Here is a 13731-nt window from a genome sequence, read left to right on the forward strand (position 1 = left end):
ACTATTGAACTTCATTACGGGCTAGTCTACTTACTGTGTCTTCCATGATCGCAAATGACAGGTGAGTTGATGAATGAGGAGTCGTGTACGCGCATCTGGCGTGCACATAGACGTGCACGAGTTCTCATGTGTTTTGATGGGGCGGGACAGGAAGTTGAATAACTTTTTATTTTTCGGTTAAAAAATAAGCATTTCTTGCATTTTGCGACTACGGAGGTCACCGTTTTCAACTTCAAGCGTTATGATAGATCATGTAAACTCTTAAAATGCCAAAAATTAGGACTTTACGTATGACAACAACAAATCCTGCAGACTGCAGCTTTAAAGAGGAGGAGATTAGTGTTTGATGTTGTTGTGAGTATGCATTTGAAAAAAATAAAACTTTCACCAAGTAAAGCTATATAAGACTGTTGTGCTTTGCCAATACGAGCCTAAGGGTTGGCCTTTAGTATATTCTGTCTTCCTCTTTGCTGGTTCTGTTTTCTTGTTGTAGGTAGCTGTGGGTGGAGCTTTACCTGAGTGAGCTTGTCTGTGATGCAGCACACCTGAGTAGGCTGGGCTCAAGAGGTGTTAAAGCTGAGCTGCACCGCAGTCTCTCTCTCCCCTGACCTGCAGACTGGCTTCATCTATGTGTACTTAATTAAATCATATTGTAAATTATTGCAGACTATGTGTGGTCTCCCTCTTTTTCACACACTTTTGAGCCAGGTTGTGACATTCTAAAGTTTTATTCTATAAAAGTTGTGAACCTTGTTCAGTAATCAACTTGTGTATGCTTGTTCCATTTAGTTCAGATGTAATTGTGTTACAGGATTACTCTACATGATGAACAGACCTAGTGCAGATGCCTGGGTGATGTCAGTACTTAATGTACCAAAGTCTGTGTGCAGCAAATGCCACAGATTGATTGACTGTAGCCTTGTTCAGGATAAGGAAAAAAGATAAACATCTCTGGCTGTTATTTGTCATGGTGGTATCATTACTCAGTGGGAGTCAGAATCAACCAGTCACTTTACATTTCTTAATTTTAGATCCAGGTTTAAGTATCTCAACAATTAATGAAGATGTATGTGACTTGTCAGTGCGTCATGGACTATTCCCTTACAGAACGAAAAGAGGAAGCGGGGAGATACGTCAATGACTGAGACAACACTACAAAAGGCGCACTGGGCTTTAAGTGCCTGTGCCTTTAACCAAAAGCTGTTGGCCACAAAACCTCATCAACTATGAGTCTCCGGCGCAGTCAAACCATCGCAGCTGTTGTGCTGCTAACTCTGGGAATCATCGGTATTTTGCTGGTGGTCCTTCCTGCAAAAAAGATGGAGGCGCTTCCCAAAAACATGGTAAGTAATATATGCTTAATCTCAAGTAGCACAAAATAAAAACTAATTGGATAACCGAAAATGAATTACATGAAAAAATTACGAGATTATTTGTTTATTTATTAATTCATCTGTTCGTTTTAATTGAGAGGGGTCTTGCAAAGAGCCCCTTGTTTTATAGAAAAGTCCAGAGCAGTAAAGAGAGACAAATGGAGACATAAAATTATTTGGAAATCTTTCTGAGTTCATACCACCTTTGGTCTTCTTTTTGTCCACCTATCAGAGACATTAAAAGACTTTTTAAAAGGAGAGCATAAAACATCTTACTCTAAAATGTTGATGCTTCAGTGCCGTCATTTCAATATGGTGAACGAAAGGAAGTGTAAGCCAACACTGCAGAATGTGCATTACAAAGTCAGTGAATCTGTCCATTTTTTGTTCCATTAGTGTTTTAGACATAAAGCAATGATCAATGAGGAACTGGCAAACTTGAGAACAAGTCATATCTTATAGGCTACATCCTGTAACACAGTTACCTCTGAAGAATTACCTACAGAACTATAAGCTTACATAAGTTAGATAACAAGCAGGGTTTACAACTTTTATAAATTAAGATGTTCACAGAAAATAACACACACACACACACATTATCAAGTCAATCATACATTAACAATGTAGAATAAAGGGATAACTCAATAGTTCATGATTTTAATGGTGTTTTCAATAGATATTTACATAAATTCTATACTTTTCTAACATTGAAAACGTCGTCTATTTCAGTATGGCATTGTCCTGGATGCAGGATCATCTCACACCTCCATGTACATCTACAAATGGCCAGCTGACAAGCAAAACGGAACTGGTATTGTAACTCAGCACAACGAGTGTCATGCCAAAGGTGAGCTGATCACACTGATCATCTGGTCTGATGAAAACAGCAGCAGCACTCTGATTAATAAGGTTTCGAAACAACCTCTTAATTTATCCATATTGATTCAGCAATCCCCCTCTCTAGATCATGGTATTATACATATATCACTTAAACCTCACCTTCATCTCAAATGCAGTTAAGTTGAAATTATAATGTTCGTGGTATTAAAAAATTTGAATTAATAGGAGAAATGTCCATTTAAATCCTTATTCAGCAAAATCATCTTTGAAAATATTACAAAAAGTGGAAAACTTGTCATTTCCATGAACCATGACCATTTAGTCCCCAAATGTTCTGATGATAAGGACACTTACTTTCACTTCCACTGTGTCACCAAACAACATATCCAGTGCCTTTACTGAAAAGTACTTTGTCTTGTGTAAGACCATTCTTTTCATACCAGTCTGCTTCCTCACTAAGCAGCTTAGTCATCGCCAGTTGTTCCTCTTCTTATTTGGTTTGTTTTCAAAGTTTCCTAAGAAACCTCAGTCTGTTTCAGGTCTTCTTATCGTGTCGACAAAACAGTCAGTTACAAGGCTTGTCTAGATGTGGTTCAGCCACAGCTGAACACATTTCTGTCCCTTCTCATTAAACTCTGCTAAGTCTGATGCTGTGCAGGGCTGTTCCAGCAGGGGGCATATCAGGAGGTGCTTCATGGTTTGTGGTTCAGCGCCACAGTCACACACCGCGTCCCCATCATTCAGATGTCCCCATTTGGCGAGAGTGGCTTTTGCACGTCCAACATCAGATCTTAGTCTTTTTAAGCATTTCCACATTGTGTAGTTGTGTAGTATCTTTGAAAATGTTACAAAAAGTGGAAAACTTGTCATTTCCATGAACCATGACCATTTAGTCCCCAAATGTTCTGATGATAAGGACACTTACTTTCACTTCCACTGTGTCACCAAAGAACATATCCAGTGCCTTTACTGAGAAGTACTTTGTCTTGTGTAAGACCATTCTTTTCATACCAGTCTGCTTCCTCACTAAGCAGCTTAGTCATCGCCATTCAGATGTCCCCATTTGGCGAGAGTGGCTTTTGCACGTCCAACACCAGATCTTAGTCTGTTTAAGCATTTCCACATTGTGTAGTTGGTGTCTGCTCCGGGGGGAAGTGCCTCGCTCGTCTTTAGCTCCATTGTTGTTTCTGATGGGAGGTTGTCAAGTCTTTCTTCACATCGAGTGACTCTTTCACTGCTCGTGCTCGGTGTTCCGAGGGGTGGGATACTTTTCAGGAAAATTTTCCTGGACTTAAGGCGGCTTTTGGCTGATACATGGCCAAAGAGAGGATGTCGTTGGTCAGTGGACTGTTGTTGCCGCTCTTTCTTACTTGCTGCCTGTCGTCGTATCTCTGGTGGGGCTATTCCTGCTAGGATGGACAGGCGCTCTGTAGGTGTTGGTCTTAGGCAGCCAGTGATAAGACGGCAGGTAGCATTTAGGGCGGGGTCCAACTTTTTGTCATGGGCAGCTCGCCCCCATACTGGGCAGGCATACTCTGCAGCTGAGTAGCAGAGAGCAGTCTTCTCAATGTGGGTCTTAAAAGAGAGGCATCTATCCAGGGTTACCCCTAGGTAGACACAGTGTTCTACCTAGGTGTTCACAGTGTTCAATGGAGGTTTCTGACCAGCTGACCTTCAGTTGGCAGTTAGCTTCACGATTTCGCAGGTGGAAGGCACACACCTGTGTCTTAGATGGTTTTGCGCGTAGATGGTTCTCTTCATAGTAAGGTGTTAGCTCTGTCAGAGTGTTGGAGAGTCTGTCTTCCACGATTTTGAAATCAGTGGCTTTTCCACCAATGCCAAGATCGTCTGCATAGAGGAAGCGACGGGTGTCTGCACTTTTTGGTTGGTCGTTGGTGTAGATGTTGAAGAGAAGTGGTGCAAGCATACTTCCCTGTGGGAGACCATTCTTGAGTCTTCGCCACCTGCTTTTCTATCCTCCAAGTTCAACAAAAAAGTGCCTGTTTTCAAGCAAGCTTTCAATCAGCTCTGTCAGACGGATGTCTCTTGTGGTCTCCAGGATCTTGCTGAGGAGACGTCTGTGGTTGACTATGTCATAAGCAGCTGAGAGGTCGAAAAACACCACACCAGTTACCATCCCTTCCTCATAACCATCTTCGATGTACTGAGTGAGGTTGAGTACTTGGCTAGTTGTCGACTTGCCTGGGCGGAACCCTGCTTGTTCAGGGATGAGGTGTTCATCAACAAAGGTGCCAATTCTGTTGAGGATTAGACGTTCGAAGAGCTTATAGGTGTGACTCAAAAGTGAGATTGGTCTGAAGTTCTTGGGAGCGGATGGATCTTTCCCAGGTTTCAGCAGTGCTATAATGTGGGCTTTCTTCCAGATGTTTGGGAGCTTGTGTGTTGTTAGGCACTCATTGTAGAGCTGTTGGAGCCATGTCTTGGCCTTGTAGCCGAAGTGCTTGATCTGTTCAGTTGCGATGTTATCCAGTCCAATTGCTTTTCCTGGTTTGAGGGTAGCGATTCCCCTTTCCAGCTCTTCCATAGTGAGCTGTCTTGTAAAAGTAGGGTCTTCGATGTATTTCTTGCAGTTCAGCTTGATCTTTTTCACGCTCTTTCCACTCTTTCCATTTTCAAGCAATTGGTTGGCAACTTGGTTGGCAGTGACTTTTGGGTGCTGAGGAGCTGCTTTAGGATCACCACGTAGCTTGTGAATCAGTGTCCATGCTTTCTTGCTGTTTTTTGACTTGTCTGTGGACTCAATAAGAGCGTTCCAGGTCTTACTTTGCTCTTGGGCAATGCTTTTCATCACCTTCTTGCCCTGGGCAGTTGTTTCCTCTGAGAAGGGATCTGATTCAAACATGCTGACATAATTGTCATAGAGTCCTACACAGTCATTTGAAAGACCAGGTATATATTCAACTCTACAGCCATGGGGGATATGTTTCCAATCAGTTTTCAGCACCAGGTTAGCAAATTGGTCATAGTTTGTGCTAACTGGTATTATATTTTTGATCTTCTCTTCCAGCTTGTTGGTGAAACCTTTCCAGTCAGCTTTCTTGTAGTTGAAACGCCTTTTAAAGGGCACGATGGTTGGGACTAATGCTGCATTGATTAGGATCCCAATGGGACGGTGTTGGCTTGATGGAATAGGGTCCAGCACAGTCTTTTTACACAGTCCAGCGATGTTATTTGTGACCATGGTGAGATCTGGATTATAGCCCCATTTCCAGCAAGCACTTAAGAACAAGTGTGGTAGCTTGGGGTCATGGATCAGACTTAGTTGGTTGGTATCTATCCATTCCTCTATTGCTTCTCCATCCTTGTTCATTTCAGAGTATCCCCACTGGGTACTGTGGCTATTGAAGTCACCAGTGATGATCTGTGGTTTGCTGTGTACTTTGGGGATTGGCTGGGGAAATATAAAGTCTACAGGTGGTGGTTTATAGACAGATGTTACTACAGCACTGCTTAGCTCAACAGAAGGATATCCTTTAGTACAAGAATGTCTATTTTTTGTCAATGTTAGGTTGAGTGCCTTTCTAAGCAGAACTACTTACTTATACCTGCCCAGGTGGAGGGATATCCAGCTATGCAGGGGTGCATGGTGGTGCAGCAAGGAGTCTGGAAGCCTGCCTGGAACAAGCAATGAAAGACATCCCCAAATCCAGGCACCACCAAACTCCCGTTTGCTTGGGTGCCACAGCAGGCATGAGACTCCTGAAGTCAGTTTCTGTTAACACAGGATGAAACATTAATCTCAATATCTACTTATCCCCTTCTGCATCAGTTATTCAAGCATGCTTTAAAATAGATTTTGTAAGTATTTAATCTTGTTTAATTTAACTCTTAACATTCCTTTTTCATAGTGTTGTCAATGCCACAGAGTCTCAGCGAATACTACAGGAGGTGGGAAGCAAACTGCGGTCTTACCCTTTCTTGTTCAAAGAGGCAATCATCCTGAGTGGACAGGCAGAGGGGGCATTTGGCTGGGTCACTGTCAACTACTTATTGGAAAACTTTGTCAAGGTGAGTTGTAACTTTTGTCTGTATTCACATGCTGTGTCATTCTGAGGAAAAAAAGAAGTCCACCTTAAAGCAATTTAAAACACAGTAATAATAGAATAGAAGAATAGAATAGAAAAATACTTTATTCATCCCCTAATGGGGGAAATTCAAATTAGTCAAGTAGCTCAAAAAAATTATAATTATTTACAATGATTGTATATTAGAAACAACAATAATAATACCAATTCTAATAAAAAATCACTACTACTACTACTACTAATAATAACTAGAAAGCTGCAAGCAGCTGTGAGCGGGACCGAGGTGTGCGTACGTTGGAATGTGCGTACGTTGGGGCTGGAGCTGGACGCTGTAGTCGCGCAGCTGTGCCCTAACACACGATACCCTCTGCGTATGTACAAACACATAATGACCCCAATGCGGAGGGGTTTTTGAAAATTTCTAGGTGGCGCCACTGAGCCATTTTGCTCCACCCACACACGATACCCTTTACATACGTACGAGGTCGTCAGTGGGGACGTGTGTGCCAAGTTTCATGACTTTGCGATGATGATAAGGCTTTCAAATCATAAACGCCATCACACGATTTTCACCGCCTGGCCACGCCCACACCGTTCAGAGTTTGGAAAAGTTTCTCCATGAATTTTCACCCCCATGTCTTAAGAGTAACCTGGCCAAGTTTGAAGCTTGTAGCATTAAATTTGTAGGAGGAGTTTGGGGTGTGGAAAAAAAAGACGTTTCCAACCACCAGCAGGTGGCGCTATAGGTGTTTATCACTATGATAATATGTACGCGTTCAGGCTGGGTCCAGCAATAACCATATGAAGTTTGGGACAGATTGGATAATGTATGTGGAAGTTATAAGCGACTTAATTTTTAATGGCGAGTCATAAATTTGAGGCGTCGCCACGGCCACGCCCTTTGAGGTTTGAAAAAGTTTCTCCATGAATTTTTTCCCCCATGTCTTAAGAGTAACCTGGCCAAGTTTGAAATCTGTAGCATCAAATCTGTAGGACAAGTTCGATCAAATGCGAGGTGTAGGAAAAAAAGAAGTTTCCGACTACCAGCAGGTGGCGCTATAGGTGGATGTCACTATGATAATATGTACGCGCTCAGGCTGGGTCCAGCATTCACCGTATGAAGTTTGGGACAGATTGGATAATGTATGTGGAAGTTATAAGCGACTTTAATTTTTGTGGCGAGTGATAGCGAGTCATCGAACTTTGAGGCGTCGCCACGGCCACGCCCTTTAAGTTTTGAAAAAGTTTCCCCATGAATCTCTCCCCCCATGTCTTAAGAGTAACCTGGCCGAGTTTCAAGTCTGTAGCATGAAATCTGTGGGACAAGTTCGATCTTATGCAAGGCGTGGAATCGGTCAAAAATGGCACGAAAACGCACTTTCCATCCAAAATGGCCGCCTTCCTGTGTACGTGGGACCATGGCGGCGGAGACTTTTTTGTGCGTCTGGGCAAGATGAATAAGTGTACCGAATTTCGTTGTCCTACGCAAAACTAATCCTATTAAGGGGACCATTTTTAAGCATTGTAGGGGGCGCTACAGAGTCAATGAGCGACTCCCAAAAATATAAAGTTTAGATTCTTTCATGTCGTCGACTGGCAGGTGGCGCTCGCAAAATTTCCTGAGTTTTCGCATACCTTTTGCAAAGAATAAGAAAGAATAACGGAGGAGAAAAATAATAATAACTAGAAAGCTGCAAGCAGCTGTGAGCGGGACCGAGGTGTGCGTACGTTGGGATGTGCGTACGTTGGGCATGCGCTGGACGCTGGAGCCGCAGCTCTTCCCACACGCACGATACCCGCTGTGTACTTACGAGCACAGCATAACCCCAATGCGGAGGGGTTTTTGAAAATTTCTAGGGGGCGCCACTGAGCCATTTTTCTCCGCCCACACACGATACCCTTTACATACATACGAGGTCGTCAGGGTGGACGTGTGTACCAAGTTTCATTACCTTGAGATGATGATAAGGCTTTCAAATCACAAACGTAATCACACGATTTTCACCGCATGGCCACAACCACACCGTTCAGAGTTTGGAAAAGTTTCTCCATGAATTGTTGCCTCCATGTCTTAAGAGTAACTTGGCTAAGTTTGAAGTTTGTAGCATTAAATCTGTGGGAGGAGTTTGATAAAATGTGAGGTATGGAAAAAAAAGACGTTTCTGACCACCAGCAGGTGGCGCTGTTGGTGGATGTCACTATTTTATCTATGCGCGTTCAGGCTGGGTCCAGATATCACCGTATGAAGTTTGGGACAGATTGGATAATGTATGTGGAAGTTATAAGCGACTTAATTTTTCATGGCGAGTCATAACTTCAAGGCGTCGCCACGGCCACGCCCTTTGAGGTTTGAAAAAGTTTCTCCATGACTCTTTCCCCCCATGTCTTAAGAGTAATCCGGCCAAGTTTGAAGCTTGTAGTATTAAATCTGTAGGACGAGTTCGATCAAATGCGAGATGTGGAAAAAAAGAGATGTTTCCGACCACCAACAGGTGGCGCTATAGGTAGATGTCACTATGATAATATGTACGCGTTCAGGCTGGGTCCAGCATTCACCGTATGAAGTTTGGGACAGATTGGATAATGTATGTGGGAGTTATAAGCGACTTCATTTTTTGTGGCGAGTGATGGCGAGTCATCGAACTTTGAGGAGTTGCCACGCCCACGCCCTTTAAGTTTTGAAAAAGTTTCTCCATGAATTTTTCCCCCCATGTCTTAAGAGTAACCTGGCCAAGTTTGAAGTCTGTAGCATGAAATCTGTAGGACAAGTTCGATCTTGAGCAAGGCGTGGAATCGGTCAAAAATGGCACGAAAACGCACTTTCCATCCAAAATGGCCGCCTTCCTGTGTACGTGGGACCATGGCGGCAAGAGACTTTTTTTTGCGTCTGGGCATGATGAATGAGTGTACCGAATTTCGTCGTTCCACGCGAAACTAATCCTATTAAGGGGACCATTTTTAAGCATCATAGGGGGCGCTACAGAGTCAATGAGCGACTCCCAAAAATATAAAGTTTAGATTCTTTCATGTCGTCGACTGGCAAGTGGCGCTCGCAAAATTTCCTGAGTTTTCGCATACCTTTTGCAAAGAATAAGAAAGAAAGAAAGAATAACGAGTCATCAAACTTTGAGGCGTCGCCACGCCCACGCCCTTTGAGGTTTGAAAAAGTTTCTCCATGAATTTCCCCCCCCATGTCTTAAGAGTAACCTGGCCAAGTTTGAAGTCTGTAGCATTAAATCTGTAGGACAAGTTCGATCTTATACAAGGTGTAGAATCGGTCTAAAATGGCACAAAAACGCACTTTCCATCCAAAATGGCCGACTTCCTGTGGACGTGGGACCATGGCGGCATGAGACTTTTTTGTGCGTCTGGGCATGATGAATGAGTGTACCGAATTTCGTCGTCCCACGCAAAACTAACCCCAATGTGTGGACCATTTTTAAGTACCCTAGGGGGCGCCACTGAGCCACTTTGCTCCGCCCACACACGATACCCTTCACATACGTACGAGGTGTTCAGGATGGACGTGTGTGCCAAGTTTCATGACGTTGTGATGATGATAAAGCTTTCAAATCACAAACACCATCACACGATTTTCACCGCCTGACCACGCCCGAATTGTTCAGAGTTTGGAAAAGTTTCTCCATGAATTTTTGCCCCCATGTCTTAAGAGTAACCTGGCTAAGTTTGAAGCTTGTAGCATTAAATCTGTAGGAGGAGTTTTATAAAATGTGAGGTGTGGCAAAAAATGACATTTCCGACCACCAGCAGGTGGCGCTATAGGAGGATGTCACTATGATAATATGTACGCGTTCAGGCTTGGTCCAGCATTCACCGTATGAAGTTTGGGACAGATTGGATAATGAGTGTGGAAGTTATAAGCGACTTAATTCTTCATGGCGAGTCATAACTTTGAGGCGTCGCCACGGCCACGCCCTTTGAGGTTTGAAAAAGTTTCTCCAGAGTAATCTGGCCAAGTTTGAAGCTTGTAGCATTAAATCTGTAGGACGAGTTCGATCAAATGCGAGATGTGGAAAAAAAGAGATGTTTCCGACCACCAGCAGGTGGCGCTATAGGTGGATGTCGTTATGATAATATGTATGCGTTCAGGCTGAGTCCAGCATTCACCGTGTGAAGTTTGGGACAGATTGGATAATGAGTGTGGAAGTTATAAGCGACTTAATTCTTCATGGCGAGTCATAACTTTGAGGCGTCGCCACGGCCACGCCCTTTGAGGTTTGAAAAAGTTTCTCCATGACTCTTTCCCCCCATGTCTTAAGAGTAATCTGGCCAAGTTTGAAGCTTGTAGCATTAAATCTGTAGGACGAGTTCGATCAAATGCGAGATGTGGAAAAAAAGAGATGTTTCCGACCACCAGCAGGTGGCGCTATAGGTGGATGTCGTTATGATAATATGTACGCGTTCAGGCTGGGTCCAGCATTCACCGTATGAAGTTTGGGACAGATTGGATAATGTATGTGGGAGTTATAAGCGACTTCATTTTTTGTGGCGAGTGATGGCGAGTCATCGAACTTTGAGGAGTTGCCACGCCCACGCCCTTTAAGTTTTGAAAAAGTTTCTCCATGAATTTTTCCCCCCATGTCTTAAGAGTAACCTGGCCAAGTTTGAAGTCTGTAGCATTAAATCTGTAGGACAAGTTCGATCTTAAGCAAGGCGTGGAATCGGTCAAAAATGGCACGAAAACGCACTTTCCATCCAAAATGGCCTCCTTCCTGTCTACGTGGGACCATGGCGGCCTGAGACTTTTTTGTGCGTCTGGGCATGGTGAATCAGTGTACCGAATTTCATTGTCCTACGCGAAACTAATCCTATTGCGGGGACAATTTTTAAGCATCGTAGGGGGCGCTACAGAGCCAATGAGCGACTCCCAAAAATATAAAGTTTAGATTCTTTCATGTCGTCGACCGGCACGTGGCGCTCGCAAAATTTCCTGAGTTTTCGCATACATTTAGCAAAGAATAAGAAAGAAAGAAAGAAAGAAAGAATAATAATAATAATAAACCTTACAGATACAATAGGGTCCTTGCAGTTTCACTGCTCGGTCCCTAACTAGAAAGCTGCAAGCAGCTGTGAGCGGGACCGAGGTGGCGTACGTTGGGATGTGCGTACGTTGGGGCATACGCTGGACGCTGGAGCTGCAGCTCTGCCCAGACACACGATACCCTCTGCGTACGTACGAGCACATAATAACCCCAATGCATAGGGGTTTTTGAAAATTTCTAGGGGGCGCCACTGAGCCATTTTGGTCCGCCCACACACAATACCCTTTACATACGTACGAGGTCGTCAGGGTGGACGTGTGTGCCAAGTTTCATGACTTTACGATGATGATAAGGCTTTCATATTACAAACGCCATCACACGATTTTCACCTCTGGCTACGCCCACACCGTTCAGAGTTTGGAAAAGTTTCTCCATGAAGTTTTGCCCTCATGTCTTAAGAGTAACCTGGCCAAGTTTGAAGATTTTAGCATGAAATATGTAGGAGGAGTTTGATCAAATAAGAGGCCTGGAAAAAAATGAAGTTTCCAACCACCATTAGGTGGCGCTGTAGGTGGATATCACTTTTTTGTATGTGCACGTTCAGGCTGGGTCCAGCATTCACCGTATGAAGTTTGGGACAGATTGGATAATGTATGTGGGAGTTATAAGCGACTTAATTTTTTATGGCGCGTCATAAATTTGAGGTGTCGCCACGGCCACGCCCTTTAAGTTTTGAAAAAGTTGGCCAATGATTTTTTCGACCCATGTCTTAAGAGCAACCTGGCCAAGTTTGAAGGTTTTTGCATTAAATATGTAGGAGGAGTTCGATCAAATGCGAGGTGTGGAAAAAAAAAAGACATTTCCATCCACCAGCAGGTGGCGCTATAGGTGGATGTCACTATTTTATATGTGAGCTTTCAGTCTGGGTCCAGCATTCACCGTATGAAGTTTGGGACAGATTGGATAATGTATGTGGGAGTTATAAGCGACTTCATTTTTCGTGGCGAGTGATGGCGAGTCATCAAACTTTGAGGCGTCGCCACGGCCACGCCCTTTAAGTTTTGAAAAAGTTGGCCAATAAATTTTTCCCTCCATGTCTTAAGAGTAACCTGGCCAAGTTTGAAGTCTGTAGCATTAAATCTGTAGGACAAGTTCGATCTTATACAAGGTGTGGAATCGGTCAAAAATGGCACGAAAACGCACTTTCCATCCAAAATGGCCGACGTCCTGTGGACGTGGGACCATGGTGGCCTGAGACTTTTTTGTGCGTCTTGGCATGATGAATGAGTGTACCGAATTTCGTCGTCCCACGCAAAACTAATCCTATTGCGGGGACAATTTTTAAGCATCGTAGGGGGCGCTACAGAGCCAATGAGCGACTCCCAAAAATATAAAGTTTAGATTCTTTCATGTCGTCGACTGGCAGGTGGTGCTCGCAAAATTTCCTGAGTTTTCGCATACCTTTTGCAAAGAATAAGAAAGAATAATAATAACTAGAAAGCTGCAAGCAGCTGTGAGCGGGACCGAGTGTGCGTACGTTGGGATGTGCGCACGTTGGGCATGCGCTGGACGCCGTAGTCGCGCAGCTCTGCCCACACGCACGATTCCCATTGCTTACGTACGAGCACACAATAACCCCAATGCATAGGGGTTTTTGAAAATTTCTAGGGGGCGCCACTGAGTCATTTTGCTCCACCCACACACGATACCCTTTACATACGTACGAGGTCATCAGGGTGGACGTGTGTGCCAAGTTTCATTAAGTTGCGATGATGATAAGGCTTTCAAACCACAAATGCCATCACACAATGGTCACCGCCTGGCCACGCCCACACCGTTCAGAGTTTGGAAAAGCTTCTCAAGAGTTTTCTTCCCCCCTAGCTTAAGAGTAACCTGGCCAAGTTTGAAGATTTTAGCATGAAATATGTAGGAGGAGTTTGATCAAATAAGAGGTGTGGAAAAAAAAAGAAATTTCCAACCACCATTAGGTGGCGCTGTAGGTGGATATCACTTTTTTGTATGTACACATTCAGGCTGGGTCCAGCAGTCACCGTATGAAGTTTGGGACAGATTGGATAATGTTTGTGGGAGTTATAAGCGACTTAATTTTTTATGGCGAGTCATAAATTTGAGGTATCGCCACGGCCACGCCCTTTAAGTTTTGAAAAAGTTGGCCAATGATTTTTTCGGCCCATGTCTTAAGAGCAACCTGGCCAAGTTTGAAGGTTTTTGCATCAAATATGTAGGAGGAGTTCGATCAAATGCGAGGTGTGGAAAAAAAAAGACATTTCCATCCACCAGCAGGTGGCGCTATAGGTGGATGTCACTATTTTATATGTTAGCTTTCAGTCTGAGTCCAGCATTCACCGTATGAAGTTTGGGACAGATTGGATAATGTATGTGGGAGTTATAAGCGACTTCATTTTTCGTGGCGAGTGATGGCGAGTCATCAAACTTTGAGGCGTCGCC

At 43.7% G+C, this 13731-nt stretch overlaps 1 protein-coding gene across 1 annotated transcript in view; it reads left to right on the forward strand.

The window, feature by feature from the left end:
• The first annotated feature begins 1189 nt into the window (after nucleotides 1-1189).
• Nucleotides 1190-13731, forward strand: part of LOC142382400 (ectonucleoside triphosphate diphosphohydrolase 2-like) — a 41702-nt gene continuing 29160 nt past the window's right edge. The window contains exons 1-4 of the mRNA XM_075468200.1: nucleotides 1190-1343; nucleotides 2103-2220; nucleotides 5788-5938; nucleotides 6083-6242. Of these exons, the coding sequence (XP_075324315.1) occupies nucleotides 1227-1343; nucleotides 2103-2220; nucleotides 5788-5938; nucleotides 6083-6242 (546 nt within the window). The 5' untranslated portion in view covers nucleotides 1190-1226. The remainder of the gene's footprint in view (nucleotides 1344-2102; nucleotides 2221-5787; nucleotides 5939-6082; nucleotides 6243-13731) is intronic.

This window comes from Odontesthes bonariensis, chromosome 6 (assembly GCF_027942865.1).
Source record: "Odontesthes bonariensis isolate fOdoBon6 chromosome 6, fOdoBon6.hap1, whole genome shotgun sequence".
NCBI classification, from domain to species: domain Eukaryota; kingdom Metazoa; phylum Chordata; class Actinopteri; order Atheriniformes; family Atherinopsidae; genus Odontesthes; species Odontesthes bonariensis.